Raw genomic sequence first — 17,627 nt, 5'->3', positions numbered from 1 at the left:
CTGAGACTATTCTGTGAGAGGGATTCATATCATGGTGTAAATGCCATCAACTGAGGACGAGACAATACAACAAGGTCAGCTTACTATTCTAAATGAAAAGATGACAGCCTCGTCAAACATCATGTGAAACTGTAAACAGAATTTATGTCAACTGTAACGATGACACCACTGTTTTGGACTTGTGTGTTGGGAGGGTAGGGCAGTGGTTCCTAAAATGTGGGGCAGAAAAGAAAGTCAGTAAACTGACTCTAGAATATTGAAATAGAAGAATGCACAAGGTGCAATTTCTAAATTGGGTAGTGCATCATCAGTTCCTCTTGTCATGTCAGTCATTGCATACTGTAGAGACATATTTATAACTTGTCAGAAATGTCCAGATCAACTAGCCCATGCCAGCTTCTTTTTTTTTTTTAAAGTTCATAGACAGCATTGTTTTCCATCACTCAAATATCCTCTCCTTCCAGTTCTCTGCTGCCAATGACTAGAACGAACTGCAAAAATCTCTGAAGCTGGAGAGTCTTACCTCCCTCACTAGCGTTAAGCACCAGCTGTCAGAGCAGCTCACAGATCACTGCACCTGTACATAGCTCATCTGTAAATAGCCCATCCAATCTACCTCATCCCCATACTGTATTTATTGATTTATCTTGCTCTTTTGCACCCCAGTATCTCAACTTGCACATTCATGTTCTGCACATCCTACCATTCCAGTGTTTAATTGCTATATTGTAATTACTTCACCACCATGGCCTATTTATTGCCTTACCTCTCTTATCCTACCTCATTTGCACATGGTGTATATAGATTTTTTTCTACTGTATTATTGACTATGTTTGTTTATTCCATGTGTAACTGTGTTGTTGTATATGTGAAACTGCTTTGCTTCATCTTGGCCAGGTCGCAGTTGCAAATGAGAACTTGTTCTCAACTAGCCTATCTGGTTAAATAAAGGTAAAATAGAAAAAAACTAAAACATGAATACACAGTAGACATGGCACAATGTATAGAATTGCAAGAAAATGTGCTTTAAACTGCAACATTTTCTTTGCACCCCATGACAAAATGTGAATCATTTCAGGAAGTAAGTTTTAAACATGCCAAATTCCCTCCACCAACAAGAAGTGTGTGAACAGTTAGGGTCATGACCAGTGCTTGTGCCCATAGATATAGAGGTGGCGTGTGCGAGATGTTCCCCAATGCTGGAAGGGGGGTTCCGAGTGAAAAAGTTTGGGAACACCTGGGGTACCTCTGAAGACTTGTCTCCTGCAGGGGCCATATGGCCCCTGGACCAGACACTCCCCAGGTAGTCTGCATTGTGTGCAGTGAAGGGTTCTGGGATACTGTGGTCTGGCTTTAACTTAGTGCTTCCTGTCGGCTTTCCCTGCGGCAGAAAAACGAAGAGGCACATCTAGGATCTCGCTCTAACTGTGGCTCTCATTGCTAACATTAGCCTACCACTAAATTATTTCCAAATAGTTTCGTGTGACAGGTGCTCTTCGACCCATCTCAGTATTTTTCCTGGCTTAGTCATAGGACAATGTGAAGCCATACAGCCCTACGTTCTGCTGGACTTGCCGAACTGTAACAAAGCATTGGTATTATTCAGGCAGACTATAATAGGGCAAAATTCTACCAATCTAGTTAGCTATTTGAAAGCGAAACATCCACATTTAGCTAGTGGCTGTATTTGTGGCTACTTTTTCATATAATTCATTGAGTATTTGGGTAGCTAGTAACAACAACACTACAGTTGTCTCAACTTTTGAGGGAGCATGCAATTGGCTTGCTGACTGCAGGAATGTCCACCAGAGCTGTTCCCAGATAATTGAATGTTCATCGCTCTACCATAAGCCACCTCCAACGTCATTTTAGAGAATTTGTCAGCACCTCCAACCAGCCTCACAACCGCAGGCCATGTGTAGGGCGTCGTGTGGAGGAGCGGTAAGCCGATATTAAGTATCAGTAGTAGAGGCACTTCACAGTTGAAGCAACAGTCAGTACAAGGAATACACATTATCACAAAAACGTTAGGTTCTTTATTATGCTGCGGTGATCAACATCCTAGCACTCTATTAAAACACATGAACACACATACTGTAAATACACTTGTCTATAATTTAAAAAAAAAAAGGTTGTTGTAGCTTAGTTGGTAGAGCATGACACTTGCAACAACATGGTTAAGGGTTCAATTCCCACGTGGGACCAGTACCAAAAAAAAAGTATGAAAATGTTTACAATAACTACAGTAAGTTGCTCTGGATAAGTGTGTCTGTTAAATGAAAAGTAATGTGCCTACGTTGTCCATGACGACAGTTGTTACAAGAAAGTAGACACATGATGTGGCAATCAAATGCTTTTTAACAGTTTTTTTATTGTTTACTTTCATATACAAAAAGATAAAATTGAAATATTCCTTTCTAGTATTTTTTTTCTCTAACAGTCTGGGTGTAGTTGTTTTACACTGGGCAAATACTACATTCATACTGGTTTATTCTGGCACCAAGTGCAGAGTCGAAACAGCCACACCTCAACAACTAGGCAAATCTATTTCAAACTCTGAATACTGAGATCTAAAATTACCACAGTAAAAAAGGAACAAGGATCCACTGCAAATTGAAGAACTATGTTACAATGATCGTTCAAAATAATTCCTCATCATTACAGCAATACAATGGATGTTGGATTTTTTCTGGGATTTTCATATATATATATATATATATGAAACTTTTAAACATGTTCTTCAATCCAAAAGAGGGGTTACAGCAACAAGCTCAACTCTCTGTATACATTTAGTCTTATACAGATTATTTTAGGATATTTATGTTAAAATCAGTAGTACAAGCCATCTCTGTTCTACAATTTAGCTACAATAGTGAAACATAACCTACAACATTTACATTTCACGAATCCTGGTATATAAACAACACTTTTAAATAAGACCCCTTGACAAAACAAGAACCCCCCCCCCCCTCGTTTTGGTGGGTCTTGGAAGAAAGACATTGTGAATCAGTCCTTGCGGTGGAATTGTTTTTCGGTTTTGTTTGGTTGAACATTTCCAAACAATGCAAGGAGCCACTGGCAAGCTCTTAGGAGGGAAAAAAACAAACATTCACCGTTGACAATGTCTACCAACAGCAAATCCCACCTCTTTTTAAAGAAGCTAAATAAACTGTCACTTTATGGAATAAAGACTTTTTAAAGTGTAGAGCAGCAAGCTATTCTCACCCAGAGGCTAAAAAAAAAGTTGTGGAAGTTTTTAGCAATTGGCAGAGTCAATAGTTCTCTCCAGCTGGGGAAGGTCTTAATATTTTAAGAGGATAAGTCGATTGCCCGGGCTCACAGCTCGCTGCTGCTGATTGACACAAGACTTGAAGCAACTGATCTCTGGGAAAACATGAGGTAATGTTCAGATAGCTTGAGCCACTGTCCATGCACAGTAAATAACAACGTAATAACACTTAAAGATGCTCAGAGTTGGGTAAAGTAAAAATAAGAAGAATCAAAGTGGGATTGATAACCAATCTTAGGGTACAATGGTAATTAGTGTTATGTTTTTTTTTTTGAGAGAGAGCAAGACAGGGCTAGAATGAAATCTCAGCCAACTGAATCTTTTAACAGCCTGAAAAAAATCCTCAGTCAGTAACAATCACCAGAACCATTTTGTTTCAGTTCTGCCTGATGACAAAGTGAGCTGTCAAACCTCTATACACTAACAATTTCAGTTGGGGAAAGTAGCAGACAAAGCACTTAAACGCTTTTCCATACAATACCATTTCTTTGCTATTGAAAAAAAAAAAAGAAGAGGTGAGCTGCTCAGAAACAAAGAGGGTTTTCACATTGTCAAGGGGTGCATGATACATGTTACACCAGTACAAACGAGGTAACCTGTTGGCATGACGAAAGTGTACACCATTATTCTGTAGTATCGATGACTATCCAGCTAGCAACACTGTTTCACGTGAGGTCTGAGGTAATTGGTTCCTGAACAACCTGGATCTAAGACTGCATCCAGAATTACAGCTGGTCACTTAAGAGTTTATACATTATATATATATATATATATATATGAGAGAGAGAGAGATAGATATATATCTATATATGAGAGATTTTTTTGTCAGGTACTAATAACAAATAAACAAAGAGAGGGGCACCACAGTGGTTGCTTCAGCAACAACGAGGAAAATAAAGGCACAACAACATCAGAACACCTCAGGTTTTCCGTCCGACACTCCCAGATAGCAATGTTGCTGATATCACATGCTGTTTATATTCCAAAACTTCACCCTTGTCATCATGAACCACAACGTGAGTATTGGTAAGAATAGATTTGACCCGATATCCAATGCAGAGGAGGCTGGTGGGAGTAGATATAGCAGGACATGCTCATTGTAATGACTGGAATGGTATCAAACACATGGAAACAACGCATTTGAGACTCCGTTCAATTTATTAAATTCCAATGAGCCAATCCTCCTATATCTCCTCCCACCAGCCTCCTCTGATCCAATGCACTAAGGCTAAAATATTCATTTGAAAAGACCTGTGTTAAGTCCAGCTCCCATTCCATCTCATCCTGGCCCTAAACTCTCAGATTTAAGACTCAACTAGAGACGGTAGAATCCTTAAAAATGGCACCAGAGTTAAAAAAAAAACAGACAATGATGAAAAAAACTGACTAATACTTGCCTTTCCCATCGTGGCTAAAACTTTAAAACCGCCGATTGGTATTGTATAACTCATCATAACACCGACCAACAAAATATAAAAAATTAAACCCTTAAGTTAACACTGCAACACTGCATGTGATGCTCAGTGTGCATCAAGACCACTATTTGGAAAGAAACAGATTTACAATTTGAATTCTAATAGCTCACTTTGCATACCTTGCTCTCCCTCCTCATCAAATGCATCCACTTAACTCTTGAAAAAATGGTGGTAAAAAGGTCCTAGCAGGTCAAATAAAAGGGCAAAAATGTCAGAAGATTTTCTCTAGCTTCTCAAATCAAAGTCAAAGGTTACAAATGTTAACAGCAAAGTGAGACAACCTGGTCTCAGAGCAGTTCGTATTATTCTTTATGTAAACCCAAGACATACATTTAGTATATGTTACATTTCGTATGGTACATTTGTGGATGTCCATTACCCACTTCATATGATCCATTACAAACTAAAATTCGTATTATATGTAACGAATTTGCAAAAGGTATGATATGTTACGAACTCTAGCTTGATGGCTAATGTTAGCTAGTTTTGTGGTTAGGGTTAAGTTTCGGAGTTAGGTTAAAGGTTTAGGGGAAGGGTTAGCTAAAAGGGTTAACGTTAGAGGAAGGGTTAGCTAACATGTTAAGTAGTTGCAAAGTAGCTAAAAAGTAGTTTAAAAAAGTTGCTAATTAGCAAAAAGTTGCTAATTAGCGAAAATGATGTGAGATTAAAACTCGCGACCTGAGGGTTGCTAGGCATTCATATTACACGCCCACCCATCCTACTTTCATGGTCTTATGTAACCATACCAAACGTAACATATCATACTAATTTGAGTGTCCATATATACATTTACTATGTTAAAACTAGGTAATGAGACCAGTCTGAGAGAGAATTGGGACACATTACAACCCCTCCAAAAAATATTCAAACAGAAAGATTTTGGTTCCACCTCTTGCAGACTTAGTTAGGTACAAGGGATTTGGTTACATGTTTCTCATGGTTAAAAGTCTGTGACTGAATAAAAGGTGAAGGCCTATCAAAACTCAACGAACACTATGACCAAGACAATGACTGGGGATCGACAAACCAACCTTCCTCTTAACAACAAAGAGCATTTTTCAACCAGACGTTTTTGTTGGTCACTAGCTCAAGGGCCTATTACAGTATCTATGAGGTCAGAAAAAATATGTAGAACTATTGCTGTAGATATTGCTTGCTACATTTTATATCTAAACGGGCAATTTCTTGATCCCGTTACATTTATAGCATTAATACAGTTAAAAACTGTTTTACAATAAGATTCTACATAAAACACTAACCTAATCATTTGACACAGGCATAACCTTGCATAACACAGGCATAACAAGGCATTGAAATCAAACCAATAATAGCTCCGTCCTGGTTAATGATGAAATGTTGTGAAGTCAATCCAGAGAAAATAAAAAGTGCTATACGAGTGTGCGTCCTTATTGTTTTCTTGCTCTATAACACAGGGAAAGTGGGGGTCCTTGAACATTAGTCCCTTTACAGACCCAAATACTTGTTAAAAAGCTTAAAATGCTTAAAGCTTAAAATGATGCTAGCTATGGTTTCACTTATTCAAAGCAACCGGGATCGCAGAAATCCGCAGGCCCACGTCAGACACTGGGGTTCATGATGACAAGAGGTTGAAGTCATGAGTCTCTCCATGAGTGCAACTAAAACACACTGAAACCCTCTGCTTATACACACACGTGGAACGCTGCTGAGAGATGTCAAACCTTAACACGTATGGCACAGTGAACAATAACTTGTAACAATAGCCTGTAAGGTGTAGGGTTAAGGAGCTGAGGCCGCTGCGGTGCCCCTTGTCAGCCAATGTGTGATGAGATGACGGGGACGAGAATCCGGGGACAATAACCCCCCACACCCCCCCAAGGTGCTACCAAATCAACATCAATCAAGAAAATATTACTTTATGCTTTAAAAAGTTAGAATGCTATAAATCGAGAGAGAAACTAATTTGGAGACACGTTGCTTTGTATAAGGAAATTCAATGGTATCTCTTGGTACTCATTTAGTCTTTTCCGTATAAATTATTTCTTTTTTCATCACGGAATGGGATAAGTCATTAAATACATTTTAAAAGCAATGACAAACCTAAGGTACACTATATAGGCAGAAGTATGTGGACACCCCTTCAAAACCTGTTGCTGACAGGTGTAGAAAATCGAGCACTCAGCCATGCAATCTCCATAAACAAACATTGGCAGTAGAATGGCCTTACTGAAGAGCTTAGTGACTTTTAACCGTGGCACAAATCAGTTCATCAAATTTCTGCCCTGCTAATGTGAAGTCGAAACATCTAAGAGCAACAACGGCTCAACCGCGAAGTGGTAGGCCACACAAGTTCACAGAATGGGACTGCCGAGTGCTGAAGTGCCTAAAAATCATCTGTCCTTGGTTGCAACACTCACAACCAAACTCCAAACTACCAGCTCCCCGGAAGCAACGTCAGCACAATAACTGTTCGTCAGGAGCTTCATGAAATGGGTTTCCATGGCCGAGCAGCCGGACACAAGCCTAAGATCACCATGCAAAATGCCAAGTGTTGGCTGGAGTGGTGTAAAGCTCGACGTAATTGGGCTCTGGAGCAGTGGAAACGCGTTTTTTGGAGTGATAAATCACGCTTCACAATCTGGCAGTCCGACGGACGAATTTGGGTTTGGTGGATGCCAGGAGAACGCTACCTGCCCGAATGCATAGTACCAACTGTAAAGTTTGGAGGAGGAATAATGGTCTGGGGTTTTTCATGGTTCGGGCTAGGCCCTTTAGTTCCAGTGAAGGGAAATCTTAACGCTACAGCATACAATGACATTCTAGACAATTCTGTGTTTCCAACTTGTGGCAACAGTTTGGGGAAGGCCCTTTCCTGATTCAGTATGACAATCCACGCATGCACAAAGTGAGGTCTATACAGAAATGGTTTGTTGAGATAGGTGTGGAAGAACTTGACTGGCCTGCACAGAGCCCTAACCTCAACTCCATTGAACACCTTTGGGATGAATTGGAAAACCGACCTCACCAATGCTCTTGTGGCTAAATGGAAGCAAGTCCCCGCATAGATGTTCCAAAATCTAGTTGAAAGCCTTCCCAGAAGAGTGGAGGCTGTAATAGCAGCAAGGTGGGAACCAACTCCATATTAATGCCCATGATTTTGGAATGAGATGTTTGACGACCAGGTGTCCACATACTTTTGTAGCGATGTAGCGTATATCGTGGGGTATGCAAAAATATTACAGGTCAGACACGATGATGGTGGATATTTGTTTTTTGGGAGGAAAAACCAAATACAGGTTCATGGTCCCTTTAGGTAACGGAGAGGAAAAGACAAGTTGGGAGAAGTCAGCAGAAATGATGAATAATGCTCAGGTGTCATACTGTATATAGGTAGAATTCTACAACTGTATAGCGCTATTTACAAGATTTTCTTTCATTTATACAACATGACATGGTACATTTTATCTTCCAAAATTCCTTAATCACAAAAGCCCCCCCCCCCCCCCAAAAAAAAAATCACATTAAAACATACTTACTACAAGTCAACACAACTAACAAAATATATAACAGAACTCATATACATTGAAAAATCTGAGGTATTTCTGGTTTGAGGTGGTCTGTGGTTCATGAACAATATATATTTTTTTGTGTTTTAGTTTTCTGATTTATTTATACTCGATTTTATTGTTTGTGTTGTTCTCTTTCACATCGGAAGCCTTGTCATTCCTTGTTAAATCTACTGAGACTTGTGTGTGTAATGCACTGGGGGGGAAAAAATGGAACACATGTTCATCTTTGAGCTGAAACAGCAGCATTGTAGACATTCACTGTTACATTATGGCATACGGAAATGTTGCGTGTCACTTTTCTCTTCTAATGAACGAGAACGTGTAACCAATCTGAATGAAGTGAAGTTTAAAATTGGTTGTTACGCTTGGTGCCCTGTCGAAAACCTTTCTACAATGCAGGACCTACCCGGTCAAAACTCTAAGTTTGGTCCATGTGAGAAAGAGGTAAATAACGAAGGTACCAGGCAGTGACGCTTCAACTGTACTCTGCCCTCCCTCTCGACACTAGTGAAGGATATAGGCTTTTGCTGAGGCCTAAGATGGGCCTTCTGTGGATAGAGTCTAGGTCCTTAGCTCCCAATGTCCAATACACTCACTGAAACAAAATATGAAGAAATAACAGAACAAAAATACAACAAAAAAAGGAAACCATTTAACTCATCTTCAGCTGTTTACGGCTGAAACTTTCTTTTCATGGTCTTAATTTCCATCCCTCTCCGCTACACATTGTCACTCTCACTGCACAACTAGTCACAAGCATACACACACGCATTCATTCTCACACCCGAAATACATACAAATCTTCACCATGGTCTTGCACCTATTGTTGTTTTTGTAGTTTGTTTGGGCACCTTCAATGTTTAGACCATTTTGATCTCAGCTAAAAAGGTTTGAACCATGTCAGAAAAGCCCCTCTCACCAAAGTCTGCCCCCACCCTACCCATCAAAGGCAGCGGATGTGGCTCTCGCTCTACTTTACGGGACGCATTGCGATATCACCTTTAATCATAATCTCCTGCCCCCTTGAGACTGGTTACCTGAGAAGTAGCTCCGTACCAAACAAAATGCACTATCCAGATGCTGTGGGAAGCAAGCCATTTTCTTTTGAACTTTTCAACATCCACTGATTAATATGCTATAGTCAACCCCATTCAGAGTCACCAGTATGAACATAGCAAAATCCAAAATGAAACGAGTCCAGTTGCCTTCCACTTTTCTCTGTGTTCTAGAGACACCCGTTAGTTCCGAAGGTTTGTATAGCACGCTGTCGGAAAAGGAAAAGTTTTCTGAAAACTAAAATCCCTTGAGGAAGGTTAGTTGTGTGTAAGTCTTCATGTTCATATAAGGTTTTTGCAGCATTGATGTATTGTCCAACATGGTAGATGGTTGCTTAGTTGGTTGGTTTTGTCACAGGCAATCCTGTCCAGAAGACAGAAAGAGGAATAAACTAAACCCAAATAAACGGCTGAGAGCTGAAAACGGTTGAGGTACCTGCACCTTGTCAGCATTCATAAGTCGGCACCTGAATGCACTTTTGAGATGTCAATTTAGTTTTTTTTTTTATTATTTTTTTCTTGTCCTCTCTTGATAAAAACACAGTAGAGAAGAAGTGTGCTGGTAATATTGATCCGATTGGAAAGAAAATAACAATAAAAATAAATGTAAAAAAAGATGTCAGGATAAAACAGCAGCTGCATTCATGTTTTTTCTTCTTCTGAGATCGGCTGAAGCTGAAGAAGAACAAGACACGGCTGTTTTGTTTGCTTGCATGTTGTCGCTCTGCGTTGGGTGGGTGGGTGTTGGTAGGGCGAGGTTGGGGCTCAGATACTGGACTCTTTGGGTGGCAAGTCCACGTTGGTGACAGAGGTAACCATGGAGACCAAGCAGTCTGAGGTAGGGGGGCTGGTCAGCCGGCGGATCTGCGAGATGCGCTCCTCCACGCATCCGGCCGAAAGCCGCGCCTCGGCGTCATGGTCCCAGCACTCCTCTATCGTCTCACACATCGACTCTAGGCCCTGCGAGACACATCAGAGGACAGGAACATCTCAGCACTTAACTAACCATCATGTTGCAGGTAGGGTGACATATTGTGGGAAATGTGAATCAAAACTATACTGCTGTAAGGACATCCCACTATTGACCCACTGCTCTCTGCGTTGGAGACAAAGCGAGAATACTCACAGCGTGTTTGAGCCAGCAGTCCTTGAAGACCGGCCTCATCTTTTTGTGGACCACCACATCCTGTAAGTCCTCCAGGGACGGGTGCTGACCGATCTCCTCCTCAAACGGCAACATGTACTCATCCACTGGTCCTGACCATACAACACATCAGCAACATCTTAGCATGGAACCCCAACAGGCTATGCCACGTCATTACCCACAAGCTATCAACATTCATGTGTACTAATTTGTCAATTACACTGCATTAAAAGTTTTCAGCCTGATTCCAATGTGGTAAGATTGACGATAAATCAGCAAGTATGATCCTGTGTGTGCGTTTGGGTGTTAGTGTGTGACTCACCGTCGGCCGCCTTGCAGCGCGACACCAGCTCCCACAGCACCAGGCCCATGGAGTACATGTCTATCCTGAGGAAGGCATCCCGCTGAAAGTTAATGGCCCCTTCCAGGACCTCTGGCGCCATGTAGCGCCTGGTACCCACCTGCACGACGGACAAGACACTGTCAGACTAGGTCCCCTACACGCTCTCACATACTCACGCACTTCCTTTTCCATGTTGCGTGAGTACATGAACTAGCTTTAAAACAGTGTCTCCATTATGTTTTTTGTTCATAAACTCAGCAAAAAAGAAACGTCCCTTTTTCAGGACCCTGTCTTTCAAAGATAAATTCGGAAAAATCAAAATAACAAATAACTAATTGTAAAGGGTTTAAACACTGTTTCCCAGGCTTGTTCAATGAACCATAAACAATTAATGAACATGCACCTGTGGAACGGTCGTTAAGACACTAACAGCCTACAGACAGTAGGCAAATAAGGTCAGTTATGAAAACTTAGGACACTAAAGAGGCCTTTCTACTGACTCTGAAAAACACCAAAAGAAAGATGCCCAGGGTCCCTGCTCATCTGAGTGAACGTGCCTTAGGTATGCTGCAAGGAGGCATGAGGACTGCAGATGTGGCCAGGGTAATTAATTGCAATGTCCGTACTGTGAGACGCCTAAGACAGCACTACAGGGAGACAGGACGGACAGCTGATCGTCCTCGCAGTGGCAGATCACGTGTAACAACACCTGCAGATGATCGGTACATTCGTACATCACACCTGCGAATAAGGTACAGGATGGCAACAACAACTGCCCGAGTTACACCAGGAACGAACAATCCTTCCATCAGTGCTCAGACTGTCCGCAATAGGCTGAGAGAGGCTGGACTGAGGGCTTGTAGGCGTGTTGTAAGGCAGGTCCTCACCAGACATCACCGGTAACAACGTCGCCTATGGGCACAAACCCACCGTCGCTGGACCAGACAGGACTGGCAAAAAGTGCTCTTCACTGACGAGTCGCCATTTTGTCTCGGATTCGGATTCGCATTTATCGTCAAAGGATTGAGCGTTACACCGAGGCCTATACTCGGTGTAACAAGCTTTTTGTCATTGCAGGCAATCTCAATGCTGTGCGTTACAGGGAAGACATCCTCCTCCCTCAAGTGGTACCCTTCCTGCAGGCTCATCCTGACATGACCCTCCAGCATGACAATGCCACCAGCCATACTGCTCGTTCTGTGCGCGATATCCTACAAGACAGGAATGTCAGTGTTCTGCCGTGGCCAGCGAAGAGCCCGGATCTCAATCCCATTGAGCACGTCTGGGACCTGTTGGATCGGAGGGTGAGGGCTAGGGCCATTCCCACCAGAAATGTCCGGGAATTTCCAGGTGCCTTGCTGTGAGATGTTACCCCACTCTTCCAACAAGAACTGGCAAATCTGGTGCAGTCCATGAGGAGGAGATGCACTGCAGTACTTAATGCAGCTGGTGGCCACACCAGATACTGACTGTTACTTTGATTTTGACCCCCCCCCCCCCCCCACACTTTGTTCAGGGACAAATTCAATTTCTGTTAGTTACATGTCTGTGGAACTTGTACAGTTTATGTCTCAGTTGTTGAATCTTGTTCATACAAATATTTACACATGTTAAGTTTGCTGAAAGGACGTTTCTTTTTTTCCTGAGTTTAGTTCGTATGATCTTTAAAGCAGTGTCTCCGTGATGTTCATAGTTAGTATGATCTTTAAAGCAGTGTCTCCATAATGGTCTTTGTTCATAGATAGTACAATCAATTTACTTGTCAGAGATAGCTCCCTGATTCCTGTTTACGGATGAAAAGTAGTTAACTAAAACCGGGAACGGGGCGCCATTTGGGACAGACTGATGGTGACTCACTCACCTGGCCATGAGTGTCCCCTGGGGGCTTGCCCGGCTCGAACCGCACCGCCAGCCCAAAGTCTCCGATGATGGCCGTCAGGTCTGTCCGCAGCATCACGTTCTTACTCTTGAAGTCCCTGGAGGGGAGAAGGAAAAGAGGACGGGGGGGGGGGGGGGTCAGTGATGGTGTAGAGCAGGGCTATTGGACGACACGGCAGCAGGGCTATTGGACGACACGGCAGCAGGGCTATTGGACGACACGGCAGCAGGGCTATTGAACTATATGGCTCGAGGGCAAAACTGGGTCATGTTTAGTAGGGCACAACGTAGCAAAAACTGTTGCGGCAGAAAACAGAACTGCGTTTTCTTATCGGAGAAGTTCAGGTAATACCTCCTCATTTCAAAACGTTGCCTGCCCACTGAACCAGACCCTGGCTTTTATTTTCTACCAGTTCAATTAACATCAATGATTGGCCTGAGAGTTTCCTTGCCTGGTGTCCTGAAAAGGACCATATAGTATTTCATTGAATAACACTGGCTTAGAGACATAGGATTGGCCCCACAACTGGTTTGTGATCAGTTGGCCCTTTGTCATGATCGGTCTTATCATGAACTACACACAAATAAAGAAGAAAGACCCGCTGCCCACAGGAAACGGTCCTGTCTAGACTTATAGCACAATTTAAATCAGAACTGAGAGACACAGAGAACGGTCCTGTCTAGACTTATAGCACAGTTTATATCAGAACTGAGAGACACAGAGAACGGTCCTGTCTAGACTTATAGCACAGTTTAAATCAGAACTGAGAGACACAGAGAACGGTCCTGTCTAGACTTATAGCACAGTTTAAATCAGAACTGAGAGACACAGAGAACGGTCCTGTCTAGACTTATAGCACAGTTTATATCAGAACTGAGAGACCCGCTGCAAACAGGGAACGGTCCTGTCTAGACTTATAGCACAGTTTATATCAGAACTGAGAGACCCGCTGCAAACAGGGAACGGTCCTGTCTAGACTTATAGCACAGTTTAAATCAGAACTGAGAGACCCAGAGAACAGTCCTGTCTAGACTTATAGCACAGTTTAAATCAGAACTGAGAGACACAGAGAACGGTCCTGTCTAGACTTATAGCACAGTTTATATCAGAACTGAGAGACACAGAGAACGGTCCTGTCTAGACTTATAGCACAGTTTAAATCAGAACTGAGAAACACAGAGAACGGTCCTGTCTAGACTTATAGCACAGTTTATATCAGAACTGAGAGACACAGAGAACGGTCCTGTCTAGACTTATAGCACAGTTTATATCAGAACTGAGAGACCCGCTGCAAACAGGGAACGGTCCTGTCTAGACTTATAGCACAATTTAAATCAGAACTGAGAGACACAGAACGGTCCTGTCTAGACTTATAGCACAGTTTAAATCAGAACTGAGAGACACAGAGAACGGTCCTGTCTAGACTTATAGCACAGTTTAAATCAGAACTGAGAGACACAGAGAACGGTCCTGTCTAGACTTATAGCACAGTTTATATCAGAACTGAGAGACCCGCTGCAAACAGGGAACGGTCCTGTCTAGACTTATAGCACAGTTTATATCAGAACTGAGAGACCCGCTGCAAACAGGGAACGGTCCTGTCTAGACTTATAGCACAGTTTAAATCAGAACTGAGAGACCCAGAGAACGGTCCTGTCTAGACTTATAGCACAGTTTAAATCAGAACTGAGAGACACAGAGAACGGTCCTGTCTAGACTTATAGCACAGTTTATATCAGAACTGAGAGACACAGAGAACGGTCCTGTCTAGACTTATAGCACAGTTTAAATCAGAACTGAGAGACACAGAGAACGGTCCTGTCTAGACTTATAGCACAGTTTATATCAGAACTGAGAGACACAGAGAACGGTCCTGTCTAGACTTATAGCACAGTTTATATCAGAACTGAGAGACCCGCTGCAAACAGGGAACGGTCCTGTCTAGACTTATAGCACAATTTAAATCAGAACTGAGAGACACAGAGAACGGTCCTGTCTAGACTTATAGCACAGTTTAAATCAGAACTGAGAGACACAGAGAACGGTCCTGTCTAGACTTATAGCACAGTTTAAATCAGAACTGAGAGACACAGAGAACGGTCCTGTCTAGACTTATAGCACAGTTTAAATCAGAACTGAGAGACACAGAGAACGGTCCTGTCTAGACTTATAGCACAGTTTATATCAGAACTGAGAGACACAGAGAACGGTCCTGTCTAGACTTATAGCACAGTTTAAATCAGAACTGAGAGACACAGAGAACGGTCCTGTCTAGACTTATAGCACAGTTTATATCAAAACTGAGAGACACAGAGAACGGTCCTGTCTAGACTTATAGCACAGTTTATATCAGAACTGAGAGACCCGCTGCAAACAGGGAACGGTCCTGTCTAGACTTATAGCACAATTTAAATCAGAACTGAGAGACACAGAGAACGGTCCTGTCTAGACTTATAGCACAGTTTAAATCAGAACTGAGAGACACAGAGAACGGTCCTGTCTAGACTTATAGCACAGTTTAAATCAGAACTGAGAGACACAGAGAACGGTCCTGTCTAGACTTATAGCACAGTTTAAATCAGAACTGAGAGACACAGAGAACGGTCCTGTCTAGACTTATAGCACAGTTTAAATCAGAACTGAGAGACCCGCTGCAAACAGGGAACGGTCCTGTCTAGACTTATAGCACAGTTTAAATCAGAACTGAGAGACACAGAGAACGGTCCTGTCTAGACTTATAGCACAGTTTAAATCAGAACTGAGAGACACAGAGAACGGTCCTGTCTAGACTTATAGCACAGTTTAAATCAGAACTGAGAGACACGCTGCAAACAGGGAACGGTCCTGTCTAGACTTATACTGAATGTTGAAAGTGTTTTCCCAATGGCATAAAGTGTAAACAATTTTGATTTCCTGCGGTCAAATAAAATTGCAGTCAAGAGGTTTGAGTGCTGTTAAAAGAAAAGATGCCCTCAAGGATAGATCCCTCCGGATTGTACGACACAGGGGCCCGCAGAGTGAACAAAAATGTGAACAAAAATGTAGCATAATCATTGCTAATCAATCAATCAATCTCATCCAAGATCGCATAGCAGTTCAGACGTCTTTTGTCCTCGTCTTGTCGTGTCCTGTATATATATATATTTACAACTTCTTTCACATACATTTTATTTTTATTTTCCATCAACTCATCTTCTAAACACTCTCCTGCAACCAGCCTCACCAATTTATATTTATAAAAAAGTATTATTTACCTCAGATCTGCAATCCTTCAGGAAGCTAGCCAGAAACTCCAGGAGGCTGGCCAGAAACTAGCCAGAAGCTAGCCAGGAGCTAGCCCAGAAGCTAATCAGAAGCTAACCACGGTTTGTGGTCATCGGCTGTCCTTTAGTTCGAAAATCTATCGCCAGTTTTGTACGGCGCAGCGTGGCTCGGAACGGAACATACCGGACCAATTTTTCTCTCCATGTCCCTGGATTTCAACTGCTCTCTGGACATTCATACCCGGATCTCACAGCTAGCTAGCTGCTATCCGTGTGACAGTCGGCTTTCGTCGATTCCGGAGCAAACATCGATTGTTCCGGTGCTAGCCAGCTCCGTCAATCACGCCTGAGTTCCATCATTCACTCCTGGGCTGCAGTCACCTATCCGGACCCGTTTCACTGCCTACGCGGAGCCCCACCGGGCCTTCACAACCGGACTGCCGACGTTATCTACCTGAAGGAGATCCGGCTGGCTCCTCTGTCGCGACGTTACCGGAACGCCCATCTGCGGCCCGCTAACCGTTAGCTGTCTTTCCGGCTGCTATTCTGAATAGACAATCGGACAATTTATTTATTTGAATTATTATGTTTTCTTCTCGGGCCTCTATAACTATATCTATTGTTCTTATTTTTGTTGTTGTGTGATTTTGATTAATCCCCTCTACCACACGGAACACCACTAATCTACTGACCGAACGCAAGAGGTGGCTAACAACAGACTCCATCCTATGCTAGCTTGCTACCGGTTGGCTTGGCTAGCTGTCTAAATCGCCGTGACCCTAAACCAACCTCTCCACTCACTGGACCCTTTTGATCACTCGACTAAGCATGCCTCTCCTTAATGTCAATATGTCTTGTCCATTGCTGTTCTGGTTAGTGTTTATTGGCTTATTTCACTGTAGAGCCTCTAGTCCTGCTCACTATACCTTATCCAACCTATTAGTTCCACCACCCACACATGCAATGACATCTCCTGGTTTCAATGATGTTTCTAGAGACAATATCTCTCTCTTCATCACTCAATACCTAGGTTTACCTCCACTGTATTCACATCCTACCTTACCTTTGTCTGTACATTATACCTTGATGCTATTTTATCGCCCCCAGAAACCTCCTTTTACTCTCTGTTCCAGACGTTCTAGACGACCAATTCTTATTGCTTTTAGTCGCACCCTTATTCTACTCCTCCTATGTTCCTCTGGCGATGTAGAGGTGAATCCAGGCCCTGCAGTGCCTAGCTCCACTCCTATTCCCCAGGTGCTCTCTTTTGACGACTTCTGTAACCGTAATAGCCTTGGTTTCATGCATGTTAACATTAGAAGCCTCCTCCCTAAGTTTGTTCTATTCACTGCTTTAGCACACTCTGCCAACCCGGATGTTCTAGCTGTGTCTGAATCCTGGCTTAGGAAGACCACCAAAAATTCAGACATTTTAATTCCAAACTACAACATTTTCAGACAAGATAGAACTGCCAAAGGGGGCGGTGTTGCAATTTACTGCAAAGATAGCCTGCAGAGTTCTGTCCTACTATCCAGGTCTGTACCCAAACAATTTGAACTTCTACTTTTAAAAATCCACCTTTCTAAAAACAAGTCTCTCACCGTTGCCGCCTGCTATAGACCACCCTCTGC

At 42.5% G+C, this 17,627-nt stretch overlaps 1 protein-coding gene across 1 annotated transcript in view; it reads right to left on the bottom strand.

Annotated features, from left to right (window-relative positions):
* Positions 1–7,819: 7,819 nt before the first annotated feature.
* Positions 7,820–17,627, bottom strand: part of LOC110535274 (activin receptor type-2B) — an 87,688-nt gene continuing 77,880 nt past the window's right edge. The window contains exons 8-11 of the mRNA XM_021620174.2: positions 12,716–12,830; positions 10,834–10,972; positions 10,494–10,624; positions 7,820–10,327 (exon numbers count right to left, since the gene is read on the bottom strand). Coding sequence (XP_021475849.2) covers positions 10,133–10,327; positions 10,494–10,624; positions 10,834–10,972; positions 12,716–12,830 — 580 coding nt within the window. The 3' untranslated portion in view covers positions 7,820–10,132. The remainder of the gene's footprint in view (positions 10,328–10,493; positions 10,625–10,833; positions 10,973–12,715; positions 12,831–17,627) is intronic.

The sequence above is a fragment of the Oncorhynchus mykiss genome, chromosome 11 (assembly GCF_013265735.2).
Source record: "Oncorhynchus mykiss isolate Arlee chromosome 11, USDA_OmykA_1.1, whole genome shotgun sequence".
Lineage (NCBI taxonomy): Eukaryota > Metazoa > Chordata > Actinopteri > Salmoniformes > Salmonidae > Oncorhynchus > Oncorhynchus mykiss.
This window is presented reverse-complemented; position numbering and strand designations above follow the sequence as displayed.